General features: G+C 40.2%; 1 protein-coding gene across 1 annotated transcript in view; it reads right to left on the bottom strand.

The window, feature by feature from the left end:
* The window catches only part of AAGAB (alpha and gamma adaptin binding protein), a 46,893-nt gene that overhangs the window by 8,216 nt on the left and 15,357 nt on the right, over positions 1-23,320 (bottom strand). Inside the window, exons 2-6 of the mRNA XM_080644643.1 lie at positions 20,493-20,683; positions 20,257-20,353; positions 19,640-19,729; positions 16,450-16,533; positions 434-516 (exon numbers count right to left, since the gene is read on the bottom strand). Of these exons, the coding sequence (XP_080500769.1) occupies positions 434-516; positions 16,450-16,533; positions 19,640-19,729; positions 20,257-20,353; positions 20,493-20,683 (545 nt within the window). The remainder of the gene's footprint in view (positions 1-433; positions 517-16,449; positions 16,534-19,639; positions 19,730-20,256; positions 20,354-20,492; positions 20,684-23,320) is intronic.

Below are 23,320 nucleotides of genomic sequence, written 5' to 3'. Positions count from 1 at the left end.
ACGACCAAGGTAAACTTGGACCAAAGTCCTTGAGGACAGAGGGTTGAAATCAGCCTATTAAGCTCTCTGGGGACAAGGACTTTGCCTCAGATTTGTACAGGGCCTTATACATGGGAAGTACTGAAAAAGAAACATCAATTTTATTTTATGTTTAAAGAGGCAACTTTATGCCTCAAGGAAATCCTAGCACTTTTTAAAAAGCATGCTAACAAGAACACATGAAACAACCCAGATTGCAAACATCTTGAACGGCTCACTGCTTTGATGCTGAACCAGCCTTTCTCACAGGTACCAGGCACAAGAGAATTCTTTAGATTCTCCTTTTATATATTTTTAGTATTCTCTGCCACTTCTTAATTGAAAAAGGAAAAATTCATAATGACAAGGAGGAATTAAAGTAAAAGAGGAGAAAAGATAAAGGCAAAATCTTTACCTCTGAGTGACATGGATCTGCTGATCCAATGTTATGGTTTGCTCCAGCCAATGAGCTGAGAAGGCCAAAGCCTTGGTTCCTATCTGAAAAGAAAAAATACAACCACTGAAAATTTTAACTTACATTTTAAGTTGTTAAAATGACTGTGATGACAAAACAATGGCTATTTCCTCATTATAAAAGTTCTAACTGTAAAACATAGTTATTACCAATTACCATACTCTCTAAATACTGAATAATTTTCAAAAATCAGAGTATTAGTCCAGGTCAAATATAATGACAGAACCATTATAACAAATCCTCTGTTTGTCAAGATTAACAGCACTGATGTTTTTTGTTTGTTTGTTTTTTGTGGTTTTTTTTTAAAATATATTTTATTGATTTTTTACAGAGAGGAAGGGAGAGGGATAGAGAGTTAGAAACATCGATGAGAGAGAAACATCGATCAGCTGCCTCCTGCACATCCCCTACTGGGGATGTGCCCGCAACCCAGGTACATGCCCTTGACCGGAATTGAACCCGGGACCCTTCAGTCCGCAGATTGACGCTCTATCCACTGAGCCAAACCGGTTTCGGCAACAGCACTGATGTTTTAATAGTCACTATGAATTAGTAATATCCCAGTATTTTAAAGTGAAGAGGAACATGCATGCCTTTTTTGAAATACAGCTCTAATTTTGATATAAATGAGCTACTTGCAGTTAAGGCCCCCGATACTCTCAATATTTGTATTTACAATGGAGGACAAATCTAGAGCAGAACATCTAGAACTGATAAAAGTAAAGGCCCGAGCCCTGATTGGATAGTGTTCCCCCAAACCCACCTGGCACTTATTAAAACTACCCCAGTATTCAGTAGGCAGTATTCTCCCTACTTCCAATGGAGGCAGAATTTCTGAAACAGAAGACAAGAAATCTGAACTTTTACCAAGTACTCCAGGAGAGTGTTAGCATCAGGGACACTGAAAACAAAACAAAACACTGCCGCAGAGTAAAACATGAAACCCACAGCTCAAGAGTCTAACAGTAGAGAAGCCAAAGAACTCTCTCAAAAAAAGACAACTTCCTCCGACCTTGCCTTTCCTCTCCCTAGCTCTACACCCATTCTCCTCTCTCTTTCAACCACCTACAAACTTCCTGCGTCCTCGCCCCTGCCAGGTGAAACTGTTGTCAGAGGCTCAGTCACACATAGGTATAGAAGAGAGCCACGTGCATCTATCTCAGCCCTCCTTCCTTTCCCTTGGGGGAGATTTGCCTTTTAAACAGGGACAAAGCCAATGTGTGGCCTCCTGGGTCTAGATTGCAGCTTGTTCCAACCTGACCTCTCACCACATGGGGAGTTGCCTTGCCTCCCTACTGCATATGGCTATCAACCCATGCAGTAGGGAGGCTAGCTGATCTGAATCAAGATCCTGCTAAGAGGCTTTGAAGGCTTCAATTCTGAAAGCCTGCTGCTGCCCTGATGCTTTTCCTGCTCCACAACCTCACCTGTGGCAGCAGGGCTACAGGTGCAGGTGCACCCTGGAGCCCCTTTCACGTCCTCATCCAGCTTGCTCATTCTGTGAGGAACTCTCCAGGCCAAATGCCTGGGTGTGCCCCATCCAGGGCCAGGCACTGAGGTTTCATCGAGGTAGGCTGAAGAGGCTGAGTACAGTTCCATGTGGTGTCCCACACTGACGGTTCCACTAACTAGGGAGGTTTATTCAAACAGCAACATCATTCTTTCATTTTGGCCAATGTGCTATAGACTTTACAGCAGTTGTATGCAATTATGCAATACTCAGCCTGGGATTTCACATGTCATGAGGATACACAAGGGCTCTTATAAAGTACTTTAGGCTCTTTGTACAAAAGGCATTATCTGAGTAATGGAGTACTGCTGTAAGAGAATACTTCTGTTACTGAAAATAACTTGGATTTGGGTAATTTTCAAATCTAATTCACAAATCTCTCCATATTCCAATTCCACTGCTTATGTTTTTCCACTGTTGGGCAATATCTAACCTTGGCAGGTCAGACTGCAATCCAAGAAGAATAATGTCAGCATGGGTATGTTATTAGACCAAAGCAGTCTATTTAAAATGCCTTTCTTTCAAATGGCTGCTTTGAAGGAGGGGATCTGGGATAGGCAGGAGTGCGAGGGAGCTAGACTCGTCACTGAATACCGTAAACTTTTCATTTCATGTTCATGTGTTTACTAGTCAAAGAGATTTGTGGTTAATTTAATGATTATGTGCTAAATGTATTTACACAATAAAAAAATGAACGTCCCAATTTTTCAAAATTATGAAAAAGTCAGAATAGTGGGAAGAGAAGTGGGATAGGTCAGAAAGCCTGGATTTCATTCCTGGCTCTGCCTACCAGTGCGATCTTGGACAAAGCAATCAATCTTTCTGTGCCTTAAATTTCTGTCCTGTGAAATAAGAGGGTTGCTATACATGATTGATAAAGTCCATTTTGCTCTAGAAGTTTGTGATTTTATAAAGTAAAGAGGCATTCTTTATCGTCTCTTGACAGTAACTTTGAGTTGGCTGGGCTTAGATATTTTTTAAAAATTACTTAAGAGAAAAACAAGAACCTTAAATTTCAGAATCCTTCTAAGGTTCACAGATGACTGAGTTTATAATCAGGTTCTGGGCTAATTAAAATAAGCTGGAAGGATGTTGCTCAGTATTTTTTTATAAACAATGGAGGATTTAGTTAACTAACAAGAGAGTTCACTATGTTCTTACTGCTTATATTTTAAAAAAGTTTTAAGCATAAATTTTCACAATTATTAAAACAATTCATGTTTGTTTATCCAAAGCCGATTGCTCAAAAATCTTGGCTTTTACTTTACACATTTACAATTTTAAAGAAACTCAGTTTTGCTTAGTTAGTTCAACGTTTAGCAAAATTCTGCCCATGTGCACCCTTTGTAAAGACTATCCTATATAATAAAGACGTAATATGCAAAGCATAAAGACGGACTGCATAACGACCGGATCATGGATCAGAAGGAGGGTGGGGCAGCGGAGAGCTACAGGAGGGGGCAGGGCAGCAAGCTATGAGGGAGGGTGGCAGGGGGCGCAAAGGGAGCTACAGGAGGGCGGGGCAGCGAGCTACTGGTGAGCTACTGGCGTGTGGATTTGTGCGCAGGGCTACTAGTTCTTATAGAAAAGGATTACACAAATATTCCCTTGTTTGCCAGATTTTTCTCCACCGGATTCAGGGCATGGAAATGTCATCCTATTAAGAAGGATTTATTCTTTTAGGTAGTTGTTGAAACTGGCTTTAGTATCTATGGTTTTATTGATACCACAAAATACTAGAGTAGGAAGGAATAAATTAATTCACCTACTCAAATGATTCTTCTGGAACCTCAGAGCGGCGGAAAGGGGAAGTTGTTAAGTCAATTATTCTGAAAGGCATAGTGAGTATATTAAACTCTGGTTATGAAACCATCCCATTCAGTTTCAGTAGACTAGTAAATTGGCACCAGTGGAACGATAGATAAAAATGACAGTATTATGAAGAAAAACATCCAGTGGTGCTGGTCATGAGCATAGAGTTCTTCCAGGAAGTGTCAGAAACAAAACCACAGCCTCTAGAATAAAGATTTGAAATGGGAAATTCTAAACCTTGGGAGGAGCTTTTATTATTTATTTTTAATGAAAGTTTCGAAAAAATTGTAATATGTGAAATTACGTGCACATCTCTTTACAAATCTAAAGGCACATGGTTATTTTAGAAACAAAATCCATCTCACATAGAAATTTTGACATGCATTCCATGAGACATGTAGAGAATTAAAAACCTAGGCAAAAAGGGAAATTTTAATATGGGGAATGGGCAGAGTCATTCTTTAAAGAAGTATTTTTCCTTCTAATTTTTTTTGCTCTTCTCCACTGATTTATCAAGGTAATATGATAAGCACATAAATTTGGAGATAAAGGCATGGATTTGAATCCTAGTTCTATTTACTGCGTGGTCTTGTACAAGTTATGCCCTTGTACCTCAGTTTCTAGATTTATGCAGAGGGTATAACATTTCTTACCTTGCAGAACTATTATAAGGGTTAATAATCATAATAGCTAACATTTACTGAGTGCTAACTACAGAGTGGGCCAAAGGTAGGTTTACAATTGTTCATATGGAAAATAATAATAATTATACAAGAATAAACTGTTTCATGTACTCACAACTGTAAACCTACTTTTGCCCTACTCTGAATGTGTAAGCTAACATTCTCAGTACTAAAGATGCAATACTCCTTTAATCCTCACAATTAACAAAATATGCCCTCTATACACAAATAGAAATCAACTTTTATCTCCTTTATTTTGTTATCTTCTTTACAGAGGATTTATTTTATTCTTTTTTTACAGAGTAAACTGTAACTCAGATTAAATAACTTGTCCAAAAACACACAGCTAGAACCTGAACATGAAATCCAGAACTCTCTAATTATAAATTCCTCTTTCCATTAAGCCCAGAGATAACATGTAAAGAATAAATGTTGAGACAGTCAATGCTTAAGATACAAATATTGGATATGACACAAACCTGGGTCAAATACAAAAATATGTCTTTTTATTCACATGTCCCGTAGTTCTCTTTTGTCCATAATACTTCATTATATCCCTGGTTTAGACTGATTTCAACTAAATTAAGCTCAGGACTGAATAATTAATCATATACCACTTTCATGCTTCTCATTAATTCCAGCCCAGTCCCATAACTCCTGGAGGCATTAGTCACATAAAACTAGTGGCAGACAGGTGGTTAACCCTTTGTACACCATAAGCATCTATAGACGCAATTAAATTCAAAATATCCGGAGTGTGGGGAGTTTCCGTTCTGGTTAAGACTCACTATCCTTTCACTGTCCCTCAAATGTACGTAGAAAGGGTTTCTCAATCCAGCACTATTGACATTTGAGGCTTTGTTGTGTGTGTGTGTGTGTGTGTGTGGGTGGCAGGGAGAGTCCTGTGAATCTCTGCCTATACCCACTAAATACCTCTAGCATTGCCAAATGTCCCAGAGTTGGGGGTGGGGAAAGCACAAAATTACCTCCAATTAAGAACCACTGATACAGATCTACTAATGGAGGACAGGAAATTTTTGGCTAAAATTCTCAGGTTTTAAGTCATTCCTGGAAAATATTTTCAATGAAAAAAGAGAATAAAAACATTTAAGAGATTCCATCTTACCTCCTGTTAACATTATAAATATCTTCCCCCTACTCTGGAAAACTTCTCCAGATGATTTTGGCTCACAATCACTTCTACCTCAGTGCCATTTGCCTTTTATATCCTTACTATTCAATTAGGCCTTGAGAGAAATGCTAGCATAGGTACTTGTCTGAAGTCAATCTGCCATCCTTAACTATATTATAAATGCCTTGTACACACAGACAATACAGCTCCCAGCATAGTGTTAAGTATACAGCAGAGATGCTGAAATATCTGCTGACAGCCTCAATGACAGAGGTGCAAGCATTAGCTAAACATAGAAGTTTTTACTTTAAACTTATATATACTGATCACAATATTAAGAATTTCCATAAACACAGCCCCAAAATGCCTTAGATGACCTGTTATGTATTTTCTGTATTCATATTTCAGTTTTTATTTCCTTAAAGCCACAATTATTTGGCATCATCTTAAGAAGTTCGTTTTCCCCATATTTTAAAGTTTTTCACATCCCCTTTTATTCCCCACAAAATATTTTCATTTCCACCCATGTGATAAACATGATCAAACTTACCATAAGCACAGCTAAGATATTTCAACTTACACAGAAAAGCTGTACCTATTTTTGAATGGTATTTTTAAACCACACCATACTATTTACATAAAAACTTACTTTAAGCAGTGCTTCATCAGAAATGATTTCACTGGTATCAGGGAAATAAGCCTATACTTTTATATCACATTTCACTTCTGCTTGATAAATTTAAATGTTTTTGAAATAAAGAAGAATTAGAACTGATTTATTCTTTTACTAAACTACTGCTTGAAAAGGATAAAACTTTGAAATATGTTATTAAAAACAGCACTTATTTAGAGAAATAGGCTGAAACACTGCATTTGGTTCTGGATTTTGGAGACGTGGATCTGGGCTCTTCCTATGACATTGGGGACGCTTGCTCAACAAGTCAGCAACTATTTCTGCCAATCCTTGAGCACATAATGAACTGAACCAGAAAGTAATTACACAGTATTTTCTCTTTTTCCTGATTATAAATGATTTTTTTTCATTGTAGAAAATTTGGAAATAGAAAAAGTATAAAGAAAATTTAAATCACTAAAGATGCCAATTAATACTTGGTGTGTGTGTCCTCCTAGTGTTGTTCTTTTATAATATTTTTATTTATTTCCGAGAGGACGGTAGAGGGAAGAGATAGAAACATCAATGATGAGAGAGAATCATTGATTGGCTGCCTCCTGCACACCCACCAATGGGAATCAAGCCCGTAACCCGGGCATATGCCCTTAACCCGAATCAAACTGGGACCCTTTAGTCTGCAGGCCGACACTCTATCCACTGAGCCAAACCGGCTAGGCCCAGGCTACAAATTCTAAATAAAGTGACCTAAACATCAAAATGAGCACTGTCCTTTCAAAGGCTCATAAAGGAAAGCTTTACACTAATTCTAATAATGCTCCCATTGTGAAATCCAATCTCCGGAGTCTGAAGCACACTCTTGAAAATTCTCAAAGAAATGTTTAGAATCAAGTCAAAATATCATCTAGAGCCAAGGGTGGGGAATTATGAGAGCAATGAAACAAGACTTTATGGTGAAGAAAAAGATGATTTATCTTATGTGTAGTTCATAGCCAGCTCTAAAAATAATTCCAAAGCAAGATTACCAAAAATGTTTTACAAGGTGGCTGCAGAAGGAGGCCTGTAAGTGCTACCACAGTGACTAATCTGAAGAGATTTCCCATCATTTGCTATGGACAATTTGGGGCATTATTTCCTAAAACAAAGTCTCACCATTTGACTCACACATTTATTCCCTTCCAGCTTCTCTAATTTTTCACAATTCCCTCTTCTTTTTCTCTTACAACCCCCACCACCACCAAATTTTGCCTTCTACACACAGAGAGAAATCACTATATGTCTTATTTATCTTAGTTTTGACGATAATACTCAGTTAGACAGCTGTCAGAGATTACTCAAGTAATTTTTTCAGTTCTCCAATATTAGGTGTTGGGATAAAGAGGAGCAACACACTCTGACTCAGGAACTCAGTTCCATAGAATATAGCATTGGTATAACTCTACCCTATCCTAGGGAAACTGGGGTCCAGAGACAGGGTGCCATCTTCCCAAGATCACCTAGCAGAGAGAGACCCACTAGAACCCTCTTCATGAACCATCCTTCCTCTCACTAATTTGGTATTTTATTTTCTGTAACACTAAATTTAAATTTTTATTTAATAATTTTCTTACTCTCTTTTTAAAAAACAATTTATATTATAGGCATTAGCCATCTACTCTCTCAGGAGAGTAGCCCAGGTATCAGGTAGCATAGGAGAGGTTATACAGTGAGCAAACTGATATGGATGGAGGCATTAGAATGCATAGCCCAATTGTAAACACTCCTAACCACTTCATTTCCTGGACCATTTTGTTATGTCTTTAATGCATATAACGGAAACTCTGACTTCCCTAGAAGTTTGACCTTTACAATCAATACAATGATACCTGGGGATTTCCTCTAAGATAGAGCTAAGTATATACAACCAGTTCCAGTGTTTCTCAACCATTTTCATCAGATCCCTAAAGAAAAAACTTCCGTTTCCAGCTCTATTCATAACCAACACTTCTGACACTAGATGTGTGGGTTTTCCACACCAAGCAATTCTCCAGTTCTCAGAGGACACCAACTGGGTGTCCTACAATTTAACTCAATTCTGTCACTAACTGCCCAGAGTTAGTGCAGGCCCCCTAGGTTAAGGGCAAGGTCCCACAAAGCTGCCCTCTCCCCCACCCCACTTCAGACACCAATTGCAAGTCTCAGGTTCTCACCCATACTTCTGATCATTACTTATAGTCTGTTTCATTAAAATCTTACTCATGCCCTAACCGGTTTGGCTCAGTGGATAGAGCGTCGGCCTGCAGACTGAAAGGTCCCAGGTTCGATTCCAGTCAAGGGCATGTACCTTGGTTGTGGGCACATCCCCGGTGGGAGGTGTGCAGGAGGCAGCTGATCAATGTTTCTCTCTCATCGATGTTTCTAACTCTCTTTCCCTCTCCCTTCCTCTCTGTACAAAATCAATAAAATATATATTTTTAAAAATCTTACTCATTCCAGAACACCTACACTAACGGGGTTCTATAGGGATGAACTCATCTAGCTCTGCCAATAATTTCCCATGCAGCCAGGGTAAATTATTTAACCACTGTGCTCATTCCTCTAACCAGCCAATAATGTAAATCAGCACACTGTAATGGAAAAACACACAGCACTCCTGGTCAGGAGACCTGCCCTTGGGTCCCACCTTAGCTACTGACTCACTGTGAGAATACAGGCAAGTCACCTCTCCTTCCTGAGGCCTCATTTTCCCATCTGTAAAAGGAAGATGTCATACCAGATGCATGCATGGAGATTCTACATTCTAAAGGCCTGCACCTAGCTAGTTCACATACACTAGCATACCAAACAAAACAATGCCCCTTATTAAATTCTATAAAATTCAACAACATGTAATTCAAAGAATAGCCAGTACAAGACTTAATAGAAAAAACATTGCACAGAAAAATAGTGGGAAGGAAAACAAGATTGCTCTCCAAGATAAGTCTTTAAAGTTTGGGCCACATATCTTCCTAACTTGAATTAAATGTAAGTGTCATTCATGAGAACTACTGTAGCCCCTTTGTGAGCCATTATCAATTTTCTGCCTGGTCATCTTTTAGTGTAATGTACTCCATAAATTACCTCCTGCTATGTTCAATAATGCCTTCATTTTATTTTTAAGTTTTAGGAACTGTGCCTAAGTAATAGCAGTCTAGGATTTGAGAAATCAAGTCCATATTTACCCTATTCATACCCTAACTACAGATTCCAACTAAATCCCTTCTGAGCTTTGGTTTTTCTAAACTTAACCTAACCTACACTAGACAATCTCTATTTTTCCCATCTCCTTGTCCACTTCAGCCATGTATTCCCATGGTCATAAGACCTTATTATTACCAATAACTACAACCCCTTCATAATCTCAATTTCATGCATTCTACACTCTGACCACCACCCACCTTTCCAGCTGACTCCCTCCCTATAGTATCTCCACCCAACTGTCCTTCAACTCCACTAGACCTTGAAACTAACACCTTTTCACTGAACCTCTCCCCACTGATTTTCTCTCTCCCTTTCTTACCCAGCTTAAATTCCATGGTCAGTCATTATAATTACTCTCTGACATTCACTGTCTAATCCAGCCGTGGGCAAACTACGGCCCGTGGGCTGGATCCTGCCCATTCGGCTGTTCTATCTGGCCCGCGGAGCTGAAAGAGCGGAGGGTTCTCTTGCTCTCCCCTCCGCTCCTTTACTTTGAATTTATATTAGTTCACACAAACACTCCGTCCATGCTTTTGTTCTGGCCCTCCGATCCAGTTTAAGAACCCATTGTGGCCCTCGAGTCAAAAAGTTTGCCCACCCCTGGAATCCCTTGCCTCTCTCTTGCTGTGATACCCTTGCTTGGTAAAAGCACAATTCCACCCACATAGCTGAATATAGCTGGGGAAGACACAGACACATACACACACCCAGGTTGCTGCCTGGCTTCACCTTAAATTTATAATACCAAATTTCAAGCGGGCCCTTTCATGCTGTCTCGCAATTATAATTTACATCCCTATGTCCAGGCCTCACCCCATACCAATTAATTCAGCATCTCTGGGAGTGAGGTTTAGGCATCAGTACTTTTTAAAAGTTCCCCAGGTGATTCCAGTGTGAAAACAAGTTTGAGAACTGATGAGTTACATGACCTTAGGAAAATTACTTGACCTCTTTAAACCCAACTCATATGGATATTGTGATTAAGATTATGTATGTATGTATGTATGTATGTAAGCAGCTACTATTAATATGATTACCACCTCACTTCCTTCTACCACCACCTTCCCTTCCACCATTACTATCACCATTAGTGGTACTTCCTTCCTCCCTCCTTCATGAGATATTCACATATCCTCCTAACCTTCAACTCTTTAAAGATTAAAAAAAATTATTTTTAATTGATTTCAGGAAGGAAGGGAGAGCGAGAGAGAGATAGAAACATCAATTTGAAAGAGAATCATCCATTAGCTGCCTTCTGCACGCCCCCTACTGGAGATTGAGCCCGCAACCCAGGCATGTGCCCTGACCCAGAATTGAATCAGTTGACAAGCACTGAGCAACACTGGCTGGGCTCAACTTTTTTTTAATTGTTGAAAGTATTACAGATGTCCCCTATTTCCCCCTCCTTCACCCCCCTCCACCCAGACCCTGCCCCACCCCAAGCCCTCACCACACTATTGTCTGTCCGTACTAGAGGCCCAGGGCACAAATTCATGCACGGGTGGGGTCCCTCGGCCTGGCCAGTGATTGGGGCCATCTTGCCCAGTCCTGATCGGGGCCAATGGGGGCCAGCCGGCTGTGGGGGGGACCACAGGAGGTTGGCCGGCCAGTGAGGGACTGTGGGAGGACTCTAGGGCGTGTCCGTCTCATCTCACCCAGTCCCGATTGACCAGACCCCAGTAGCAAGCTAACCTACCGGTTGGAGCGTCTGCCCCCTGGTGATCAGTGCACATCATAGCGACTGGTCGAGCGGTTGGCCAGATGGTCGACTGATCGGTTGGACACTTAGCATATTAGGCTTTTATATATATACCAGAGGTTCGATGCACGATTTAGTGCGAGAGTAGGCCTTCCTTCCCCGGTTGTCGGCACCAGTTTCCCTCCAGCACCCGGGACCTGGGTTTCCCTCGCAGCCCTGGCTTCATCTGGAAGTTCATCCAGAAGGATGTCCAGAAGGACGTCTGGACTAATTAGCATATTATGCTTTTATTATAATAGATATGTTCTTTGGTTAATCTCTTCCTATCCCCCCTTCCCTCTGAGATCTGTCAGTCTGTTCCATGCATCCATGTTTCTGGACCTATTTGATTTGTCAGTTTATTTTGTTCTTTAGATTCCACATATAAGTGAGCTCATGTGATATTTGTCTTTCTCTGAGTGGCTTATTTAGCTTAGCATAATATTCTGCAGGTCCATCCATGCTGTGGCAAAGGGTAAGAGGTCCTTTTTTACAGCTGCATAGCATTCCACTGTGTTGATATACCACAGCTTTTTTACCCATTCACCTACTGATGGGCATGTGGGCTGTTTCCAGATCTCAGCTATCCTATATAATAAAAGCCTAATATGCAAATTGTCCCCTTGACTGGGAGTTTGACCTTAAGTTTGACCAGGGGGCGGGGCCAGCCGGCCAACCGCCTGTGGCCCCTTCCCCCAGCTGGTGGTGGCAGCAGGCAGCTGGGGGAAGGGAGGCCCTGGCCAGCAGCCAGCAGCCACTAGGGACCCTACCCATGCACGAATTTCATGCACTGGGCCTCTAGTTGTAAATAATGCAGTTATGAACATATGGGGTGCATATATTCTTTCTGATTGGTGTTTTGCGATTCTTAGAATATATTCCCAGAAGTGCAATTGTTGGGTCAAACAGCAGTTCCATTTTTAATATTCTGAGGAAACTGTATACTGTTTTTTGTTTTGTTTTTTAATCTTTACCTGAGGACATGCTTAGAGAGAGGAAAGGAGAGAGACATTGATGTGAGAAACATTGATTGGTTACCTTCTCCTACTCAGGATCAAACCCACAATCTAGGTATGTGCCCTGACTGAGAATCAAACCCACGACCTTCAGTGGATGGGACAATGCTCCAACCAATTGAGCCACACTGGCCAGGGGGAGATGGCCTCTTAATTTTCTTTACTGGTACTATCTTTATGAGTATGAGTCTTGTTAAGCTACCCTTAGAATGAATTAAGTATGCTACCTCTCTTATTATTCTAAAAAATCTTGTGTAAAAATGTATTCCTTCATTGAATAATTGGTTGAACTTTTCATTTAAAAGAAAAAAGTATATCTTTAATATCTTTCTTTACTCTGTCAACCAGCTTTTTTATTTAAAAAAATTTTGGGTTTACAGAAATGTTAATGTACTTAATGCCTCTGAGCTGTACACTTAAATATGGTTAAAATTGTAAATTTTATGTTATGTATATTTAACCACAATTTTTTAAAGTACGAGAAAAAGAAAAGGAGAGAAAGAAAAGGAGGGGAAATGAAAGAGAAAAAGAAGTAGAGAAGATGGAGACCCTCAAAACAAATGAACCAGTCTGAGCACCTGCTGGCAGACACATTCAAGAAAAGCCTGCTGAGTCCTGGCCAGTGTTGTTCAGTGGTTAGTGTTGGCCAGTGCACCTAAGGGTCACAGATTCCATTCCAGGTCAAGGTCAAGTACATGGGTTGCAGGTTTGATCCCTGCCCCAGTCAGGGTGCATGCAGGAGGCAACCAATTGATGTGTCTCTCTCACATTGATGTTTCTCTTTCTCCCTTCCTTCCTCCCTTCCTCCCTCCCTCCCTTCTTTTCACTCTAAAAATCAATGGAAAAAATATCCTCAGGGGAGTATTTTTTAAAAAAAGAAAGAAAAGCCTGCTGAGAGGAAGGTACAGTTCACCAGGCCCTCAGACAGACCATCAAGCAAGCAAGGGTCTGCCAAGAGCACAGGGAGTAGGTTGCCGTGGAAGAATAAAATGATCCACCATATATTCATACAGGGCTTTGTCTCTATGATGTGGGGTTTACACAAGGATGTCCTTCATGCTTTCTAGGATCTAGGCCGTATCCAAAATGTCACTGTACTTCCATATCTAGGGCTCCTCCTAGAGAGAAGATAGTTAAGTTTCCTTCATACCACATAGCCTGGGATCCTCTTAAACGTGGAATTAAGGTTACGGCAATATTTTGGTTTTTAGTTAATGACAAACCAATGTACCAATGCAGTTGAGAAAAGAAGAAAGCAAAGATACTTCAGGGGAAAGAACCATGAAAAATCCACAGTGTGCCTTGTTGCTTTACAGGTCTCTTAAGAATACTGTTTAGTGTCTAAACAAGAGAGAATGCCTTTTTCCCCCCAGAAAATACCTTTGACCATAATTCCAAAGTATTAAAGTGTGTTTAGTCCAGCTTCTAAATTTACAGCCACAAATATAAATTACAAGGCAATACTTCCTTAATGTATGAACTTGGGAAGCGGGAAGATGTATCAAAACATGATTGAAGCCAAATGAGCTTTTCTTTTCATTTTATTATTATTAACTAGAGGCCTAATGCACAAAATTCATGCAAGAGTAGGCCTTCCTTCCCCCAGCTGCCAGCACCGGCTTCCCTCTGGCACCCGGGACCCGGGCTTCCCTCTGGTAGCTGGCAGGCACCCGGGACCCAGCTTCCCTCCAGCCACTGGCAGGCACCTGGAACCGGGCTTCCCTCGCAACCCTGGCTTCATCCAGAAGGTCATCTGGAAGGATGTCTGGTCTAATTAGCATATTACGCTTTTATTATTATAGATTTAATTGCAGAGAGAGAGAAGGGAGAAAGGGAGAGAGGGAGGGAGGAAGAAACATGGATTTGTAGTTCTACTTACTCACGCATTCATTGTTTGATTCTTGTATGTGCCCTGACCAGGATCAAACCTGCAACCTTGGTGTATCAGGACAAGGCTCTAACCAAATAAGCTACCAGGCCAGGGCAAATAAGCTTTTTTTTTTTTTTAATGTATTTTTATTGATTTCAGAGAGGAAGGGAGAGGGAAAAAGAGATAGAAACATCAATGATGAGAGAGAATCATTGATTGGCTGCCTCCTGCATGCCCCACACTGGGGACTGAGCCTACAACCTGGGCATGTGCCCTGGCCAGGAATCAAACCATGACCTCCTGGTACATAGGTTGTTGCTAAAGCACTGAGCCATGACAGTTGGGCCAAATAAGCTTTTCTGAAAATATTTCTCATAAATATAATAAGCACCATTGAATATAATTTTATTCCAAATTGATCCAGTTTATGTACCATACCTTAAAAATGTTTTTATAGTGAAGATATAGTGTACAGCAATGCCTCCCTATGATAAATGCTCAACAAGGATTTGCTGAATGAATAGGACCAAGCCTCAATTTGAGTTTGTTTTGGTAACAGGGAGATAACAACAGAGGGTAAAATCTCTTTATTTTTTTCTAGATCAGGACCTTATTTTGAATGCTATCACAATAAAATAACCTTGTATCTTTGCAATTCTAGATCCCCCTAGAAAGAATAAAGCAGGAGGGAAAGGGGTAAGAGGGAGGAGGGAACTCTTACTAGGCCAGAGGAGCTTCTCCAGTGATGACATGGGTCAGACAAGAGCTCAGCAAGCTCAAGAGCCCCAATCTCACTTAACACTCGAGTGTTGACCAAAAATTGAGATGAAATATTTTATTTCTGTAAAACTGATCTGCCACTAGACCCTTTATCTCAGGGAAGATGGGGTAATCTCACTATAAATATCATTTTTCTCATTCCCATCTGCACTATTTCACCTAGCACAGCATTCTTATTGAGGAGCCAAAGGCCATAAGAGAAAAAAACACTATTCAGGCAGCAGTTCCTAAAGGACTATGTTATGGGCTGAACTGTATCCCCCACCAAATTCATATGTTTAAGTTCTAACCCCAATCCTTTAGAATGTGACCTTATTTGGAAATAGGGTCATTGCAGATGTATTTAGCTAAGATGAGGTCTTACTGGAGTTGGTAGGCCCTTAAATCAATATATCTATTGTCCTCATAAAAAGAAGAGATTTGGACACAGAGCGGCACATAGGAAATATGCCGTGTGAAGATTGGAGTTATGCTGCTCAAGCCACAGAGCTACCAGAATCTAGAAGAGAAACCTGGAGCAGGTCCTTCTCTAACACCATCAGAGGGAGCATGAACCTCTGACACTTTGATTTTAGAATTCTGGCCTATGAGACAATGAATACCTATTGTTCTAAGCCTTCCTATGTGTGGTACTTTGTTACTGCAGCCCCAGAAAATCAACCCAGACAATAAGAAGCTCATGTGTACCCACTAGCCTACCTGCTTCAGACTGCATTCCAGATCCAGCTTTCCACCCCATGACTACAGCCACCACATTAGCCCAGGCCCCAACACCTCCCTCACGAGCTGCTGTAACAGCTGCCTAGTCTCTCTGACTTCAGACTTCGGACTCTACCTTTGCTTCAACTGCCAAACCCACCCGCACTCAACCATGATAACCTTTCAAAGATGACAACTTCTTTGCATCACTCTCTTGCTAAAAAATCACTAGTGGCTCACCAATTCCTATGGGGAAAAGCCCAGATTCTTCTGTCTAGCATTCAGGCCTCTATCTTCTAAGCTAGTCCCACTGCTAGGTGAGATTCCCCGAGTGACACTAGAATATACAACCACTGTTACTGATGTAATGCTTCCTCCCCTGCTTGTCACCTTCCCTCTTCACCAACCCAAATCTTGACCACCCTATAAAGCCTACTCCAAGAATGGCTTTCTCCTTGAAGCTCTCCCTATATATTGAAGCCCAGAGCCAAGGCCACTTATGCTTGTATCAGTCATTCCGCACTCATCTACAATTGCCTTGCATGATTAGCTAACATTTTGCACAGGTAGACTGTGAGCTCCCTAAGGAGAGGGTTCATGTTTTACAATGTTGGGGGTACTTCTCAAATCAAAGACAACTCTAAGCATATTACAGACAAGTCCTAAATTTTTATTGAATTAACTATTAAACATATATTTAAAATTCTTAGAAGTATTACTTTGGGCCCTTCCTTCAACTGGGGACAAAACTGAACAAATCTACAGGTTTCATGTAATCCTTGTGGTTCCACATATATCCAAATAATTTTAAACTTACAAGAAATAGGAGGAAAACTCCTCAGGACATTTAGTCCTAAGTTACTTACCATTCTTCATCACTACGTTGGACCAGACATTGGCATTCAAGGCTTGAACAATTCGCTTTACTCCTGTAGATTCTGGGAAGTCATCTAATCAGTGAGGTAAAGAGCATATATATTTATACATGTACTTATACATACATACATACATATATGTGTATTTATATATACCATAAGCCACATTTTTAAACAACCGTGGCTTAATTATTTTGCTTATTAGTTGTTACTTCTTCACATTGCAACCTATGTGAGAAAAAGTTTAAGCAAATACCGAGCTGAGCTCCCGTTAAGAATATTCTAGAAACTAAAACAATGAGAAAACACACAGTATAAGAGGCTTATATTATAACATCATCCCCACTACCTCACTAATGGCACCTACTTATATTCTCCTGAAAATGTTAGTTTCCATTAATTACACAATCCTGGGAGAGTACGAGAGTACTACCAATCTTGGTAATTTATAAAGAATAATTTTGCTGAAGGCAGGAATGGTCCTCTTATTATGCTAAAAAATCCCTTTCTTCTCCTAAATATCATAAAATAATTATTGTTTAAAACAGATATCTAGAGAACAAATTCTTTATCAGAGATAGTTTAAGAGAAAGAAGTTAAGTTATTATAACCAGAGTGTAAGAGACAGGAAAAGTGTCATTAAAAATATCCAACAAGTTAGTTAATTTAGTATTGGTATTAACCTGCTTCTGGAATTTAATTGATACTACTCTAAACAAGGCACTCATCCAAGTCAGCGTACCAATAGTAAGTGGTATTCTTAGTTACATTGTAGATATGAATGTGTATAAAGGAAATGGAGATGCGTCAGATAATAAGTATTATAAGACTGCATATGGCTGAAAGAAGAATGTCTCCTATGGGTGTATAGAGCACAGCCCACATAGAATCTGTCTCCAGTGGAAGAGCACAGAATTAGAAGTCAGAAGATCTGAATCTGAACCCAGGCTCTGCAACTTATTAGCTATTTGATCAAGGGCAAATATCACTTACACTATTCTCAGAAAAGTGGGGATGACACACTCCATGCACACCTTTCCTAGAGGAAAGATGTAGTGGAACTGGTGATTTGCTAGTGTAACTTTCTCCTCCAGCCTGGATACTCACTAAAGACAGGAATCATGTCTGATTGAATTCATTATTCCCACTGCCTAACACAGTGCCTGAATGACAGCAGGCACTTAGTAAATGCTGGATTGATGAATCATTTAAAGAATACCAATCTAGCAATCTAAAAGAAATAGGGTGAGGAGTAAACCAAAAATACTCTACAAAAATGAGTTTATCACCATCGATGTTTAAATGAAGAAATAAAACACGTTTATCTTAATTATGAATGAATGATTCAATTCTTGAAAGAATAACTAATACTTTAGATGAAATAACCAGGAATCAAAAATAAGGCCTGAAGAGCCAATAAGATGAAATTTAATACAAACAAGGATAAACTCTCATATTGATGTTCAAATTAATACATGCAAATAAAGGGTGAGGGCATATGGCTTGAAAACTGTTTGCATTTAAAGCTTATAGGAAGGTTTTAGTTACATTACCTAAAGATGACATGTCAAAAATCTATTTTAAGATTAAACAGAATTAATATAAGAACATTGTTCTGACAAGAAGCAAGAAGTGTAGTGGTATAAAGGAGCAGAGATTCCGAAATGAAAACAAATGTAAACAAATAACTCAAATATTGAGTCTCAAGGACAATAAGAAGAGGAGAAAATTCTAGTACCAAAAGTAAGTGACTACACACATGTTCACATACACAAAATAGGGCACAAGTTTTAGGGGACCTAGAAAAACCTGGAAGGAGAAATTGGACTTGTTAATTTTCAATATTCGTAAAAATGTACAGGGAGAAAAATCCGCCTTTTTATTTCATTTTTGTGCTCTTCTTCCCTAGCAATGTTTTATTCCCAAAGGTAAGATTTTGAAAAAAAATTCTAAACAAGCCATAATATAGAAGAACATTTTTAACTCCTTTAAAAAGTATGTTTCATGTAAGGGTTACTTATACCCTATCTACATAATTTAATTCGTACTGGATGCCCCTGCCTAGAATGTCTTTTGGAACAACTGGCATTTCTCAATGCCACTTCCCCACCAGTCCTCTAAATACAATTCCAGTATATTTTCCATATCTCCCCCATGGACCAGTTGACATGTGAGAGTTCATGGTGCCAATTCATTCTTTAAAATAATCTCTTCTGTCTCTGAAATACCACAGTACCAATATTTTTAAATCAAACTTACGATGTCCCACTTAGTAATTTAATTACTTACATACATGTCTTATCTCTTGTACCAGATTACACGGTTTTGATGGCTCAAAAGCCATCTTATCTTGGTAGATCCCATAGTAGCTAGCAAAGGTATACTTGGAAGGAGCAAAGATGAGAAGAGAAATGGGGGAGGGGAAATGAAGTGGAGGAAGAAACAGAAGAAGGTCCAGACCAGCCGTGGGCAAACTACGGCCCGCGGGCCGGATCAGGCCCGTTCGGCTGTTCTATCCGGCCCGCGGAGCCGAAAGAGCGGAGGGTTCTCTTGCTCTCCCCTCTGCTCCTTTACTTTGAATTTATATTAATTCACACAAATACTCCATCCATGCTTTTGTTCCGGCCCTCCGGTCCAGTTTAAGAACCCATTGTGGCCCTCGAGTCAAAAAGTTTGCCCACCCCTGGTCCAGACTATAATAGAAAGCAGTTAAATAGAAAGCTACCCTAGAGGGCATTCTGAGTCTATTTTTTATTTCAAATGTGCAAAAGACATACAAATAGGACTGGCATACCCCCTATGGTTCTTGGGGATTCAGCCTCAGAGTAGTAGGAACGCAAAATAGGCAACTTTACCTATTTATGAATATAGATCAAACTCTCCTTTTTTGGATGTGGAGAAAGGATAAGAGATTAGGGAAATGACTAAGATTTAAGGAAGAAATCTTCTACCTTTATGCATAAGAAAAACAAACACATTTCAGAAGTCCTAAAATTGATAAATGAATGATTTGATTAATGATAAGACCACTTAGATGGATTTTGCACAAATCTTTTCAAGCAACTGGGGAAAAAGAAGGTTTTTTTGAATTTCACTGTGATTCTTTCAAGAATTAAATAATCTCATATTTATTAATAATCTCAACCCACATGTCATGTTTTCTCACAACATAAACACTTACCATCCTCCTCAGGCAACTCTTCTGGACTAAGTTCTACCAGTTCAAAGCCATGTTTTATACACCATTCTTGAGCTTTTTGTCGGTTTACACCTACAAAAATAATTTTTTAAATTATTAAAAAATATTTATAAATAAAAGTAAAATATGAGCCTGGTTGATTGAGTGTCATCCTGATACACCAAGGTTGCAGGTTTGATCCCGGGTCAGGGCACATACAAGAATCAACCAATAAATACATAAATAAGTGGAACAACAAAATTAATGTTTCTCTCTCTCTAAAATAAATAAATCTTAAAAATTTAAAATTAAAATAAAATATGAATATTGCTACAATAGTATTCATAAATTTAAATGTGTTTCCATTAATGTCAATATTATTCTGTAGAAACGACAAGTATTATAAAGAAAATTATTTCTCAAAAGTGTCCACCATTTAGAAAAATAAGAAAAAAAGTAAATATTCCAAGATTCCAAAGAGAAATAGCTAAAAATATTTTTGTAAAGTAATAAAGTCACATGAGATACACTATTCTAAGTTAAGGAAACAAATAGACTCTGTTTACCAAGAAATGGCAAATGTATGTACAAACTACCATCCATCCCATCGAAGTGCTTACCATTCTCAGACACTCTGTCACAGACCAAGATCATCACCTCAGGTAACCATGCTTCTGCCAGGGGAAGCCATGAGGAGACACTATCAAGACCAGATTTCTAGAGGGAGGAAAAACAAACAAAAGCAGAAACACAGACATTAAGAGAACTCACAAAAAAAGCAGGAGCGGGGCGGGGTGGGGGGAAGAAAGCACAAGATAAATTTTTATTCAAAATTCCATGGAAAAGAAAATCTTACTTGTGTGCTGTCAAAGTAAACCACAAATGCTTGGACAGACTCTGCAATCTCTGCAGTGACAAGAAACTTGTTCGGCACTACACATAGATTGATGTCGGCTGAATAGTACTTATTATCAATGGTCCAAGGATAAAATCTCACAGCATCATTCGCAGTGGCTTCCACAAGAAGATCTTCTGTTCCAAGGATGTCTAAATAAATGACACAACATCACCATGGAAAGTGCAAAACTAATGTACATAGGTAATGTACATTACTCAATAGGATACCAGAATAACATGGCTGCTTCGCTTCACACAAAGATTTCAAAGGGCCTCACACTTATTAGGGTATTTTCTCCTCTGGTCATCTATACTAATAAAAGGGTAATATGCTAATTAGACTGGACATCTTCTGGACGACCTTCTGGACATCCTTCCTGACAAAGCCATGCCCTGGCGAAGCTGCCCCACCCCTGGTCCCGGTCCCAGGCGCCTGCGGCCCAGGCGAAGCTGCCCCGCCCCTGGTCCCAGTCCCGGGCACCTATGGCTCAGGTGAAGCCACCCCCGCCCCCAGTTCTGGGCGCCTGTTGCTGCAGCTGCGGCCTGGGCAAAGCCGCCCGGGTCCCGGAGGGCGAGAGGCATGTCCGACTGCCAGTTTAGGCCCAATCCCTGTGGGTTTAAACCGGCAGTCAGTTATCCCCTGAAGGTCCCGGAATGGAGAGGGTGCAGGCCGGGCTGAGGGACGCCCCCCTCCCTGTGCACAAATTTTGTGCACCGGGCCTCTAGTCTATATATAAAAGGCTAATACGCTAAGCGTCCTTCCCACTGCCCAACTGGTCGCTATGATGCACACTGAACACCAGGGGGCAGACGCTCAATGCAGGAGCTGCCATGACACACACTTGCCATTTACAGAGAAATAGCAGCATGGACCTGACACCCACAAAGCAACACTCGGCTTCCCCCAAGTAGGACACAGGCCCCACCACCTCGGAGCAAGAGCCCACCAAATCACAGCCAATGCTGCAAACAAACGATGGCCAGCCCAGAACGGTCACTGTGGGTGCCGGGTAACGATGTCATGTAGCAACGCCCGGCTTCTGTTCCTTAGCAACTAGCCTCCTTGAAGTTTCTCCAGCCCAGGAACACAACTTGCTTTATACCCAGGTGGAAACATTTACACTTTAACCAAATGTCTGTGAAGCGTTTTCCTGTGCCTCATCTCATTTGATCCTCACAGAAGTCCTGGAGTAGGTAGATAGGAGACTCGATGGAATCCTATTTTCTTTTCATTAGCCAGAAAATGGAGATTTAGAAACTTGACCCAACTGAAAAGAAGTAAGAAATGGTGGACCTTGAAAATGACTTCAGGTTTTCTCACTGTGCAGAATATAGTCAAACACTGCTGCAGTTAAATATTTCACCCTTTGTTCTCCCTGCATGATCTACAATAATAATCTGCTTTGTGTTGATATTTACTGCTGTGTTGCTGACAATTACCTGAAAGAGAAGTTGGGGTGCTTCACTGGGCTGGGAAAAGTTTAGCTAAATCAGAAAGCAGGTCTAATTAAGCAAGGTTTTCTATATCTATAAAAGGCTAAGTTGACTCGCGCATGTGTAATAAAGCTCAAGCTGGTGCCAATAGCATGCGTGTGTTTCGATCTGTCATTGTCAACCATGAATTTGGTTGACACTTCTATTACAGAGAAAGGGTGAATAGCGATATTAAACTATTTCTTCTAATTAATTTCCTTTCAATGTGCACGTATTCGTGCACCAGCCCACTAGTTTGATTATAAAAGTAATGGTAACATAATTTAACTCATTGGCTTTTTTTCTTTAAGAACACAAACACTATTGCAAATAGATTAGGTAGAGAACAAAATAGTCACCTCATCAAACATCCAGAAAAGAACAAGTAGAAGAGAATGATAGCTGTATTTATTTTATTGCTTATGAACTTTAAGGAGAAAACCTAAAGTCACTTGCAAGGTCATGTCTTACTTCTTTTCAGTCGGATCAAGTTTCTAAGCTTTCTAAATCTCAGTTTTCCAGCTAATGAAAAGAAAATAGGATTCCACCAAGTCTCCTATCTACCTACACCAGGACTTCTGTGAGGATCAAATGAGATGAGGCACAGGAAAACACTTCACAGACATTTGGTTAAAGTGTAAATATATTTCCACCAGGGTATAAAGCAAGTCGTGTTCCTGGGCTGAAGAAACTGCAAGGAGGCTAGTTGCTAAGGAACAGAAGCCGGGTGTTGCTACATGACATCATTACTCGGCACCCACAGCCACGGTTTCTGGGATGGGATGGGCTGTGGGCCACATTTTGCACCCTGGGGCCTTGGCAGCATCTGCTTGTGATTTGGTGGGCTGTCACTCCGAGGTGGTGGCGGGGCCTGTGTCCCAGTTGGGGGAAGCCAAATGTTGCTTTGTGAGTGTCAGGTCTGCGGTGCTGTTTCTCTGTAAATGGCCAGTGCATGTCACAGCAGCTCCTGCGTTGAGCATCTGCCTCTGGTGGTCAGTGCATGATATAGTGACAAGTCAGACAGACACTTAGCATATTAGCCTTTTATATATATAGATGGAAGAATCCTAAAAAGTTTGTAACTACAGGCAGTCCTCAGGTTACGTCGGACTCGACTTACGTCGTTTCGTGGTTACGTCGCCATCTCCCATTTACAGTATTTATAAAAAAAAAAAGTTCCGTCATATCGACCTATGTACATATGTGCTTTATGTTTTTTATTATTTATTTACCACAAGTAAAGGTCAAGAATAGTTATCTTTCTTTTTTTATTTTTTTTTAAATTTCTTTATTGATTAAGGTATTACATACGTG

This window comes from Plecotus auritus (genome assembly GCF_963455305.1).
Source record: "Plecotus auritus genome assembly, chromosome: 1".
Classification (NCBI taxonomy): domain Eukaryota; kingdom Metazoa; phylum Chordata; class Mammalia; order Chiroptera; family Vespertilionidae; genus Plecotus; species Plecotus auritus.
Note: the sequence above shows the minus strand (reverse complement) of the source record. Positions and strands in the feature narration are given on the sequence as shown.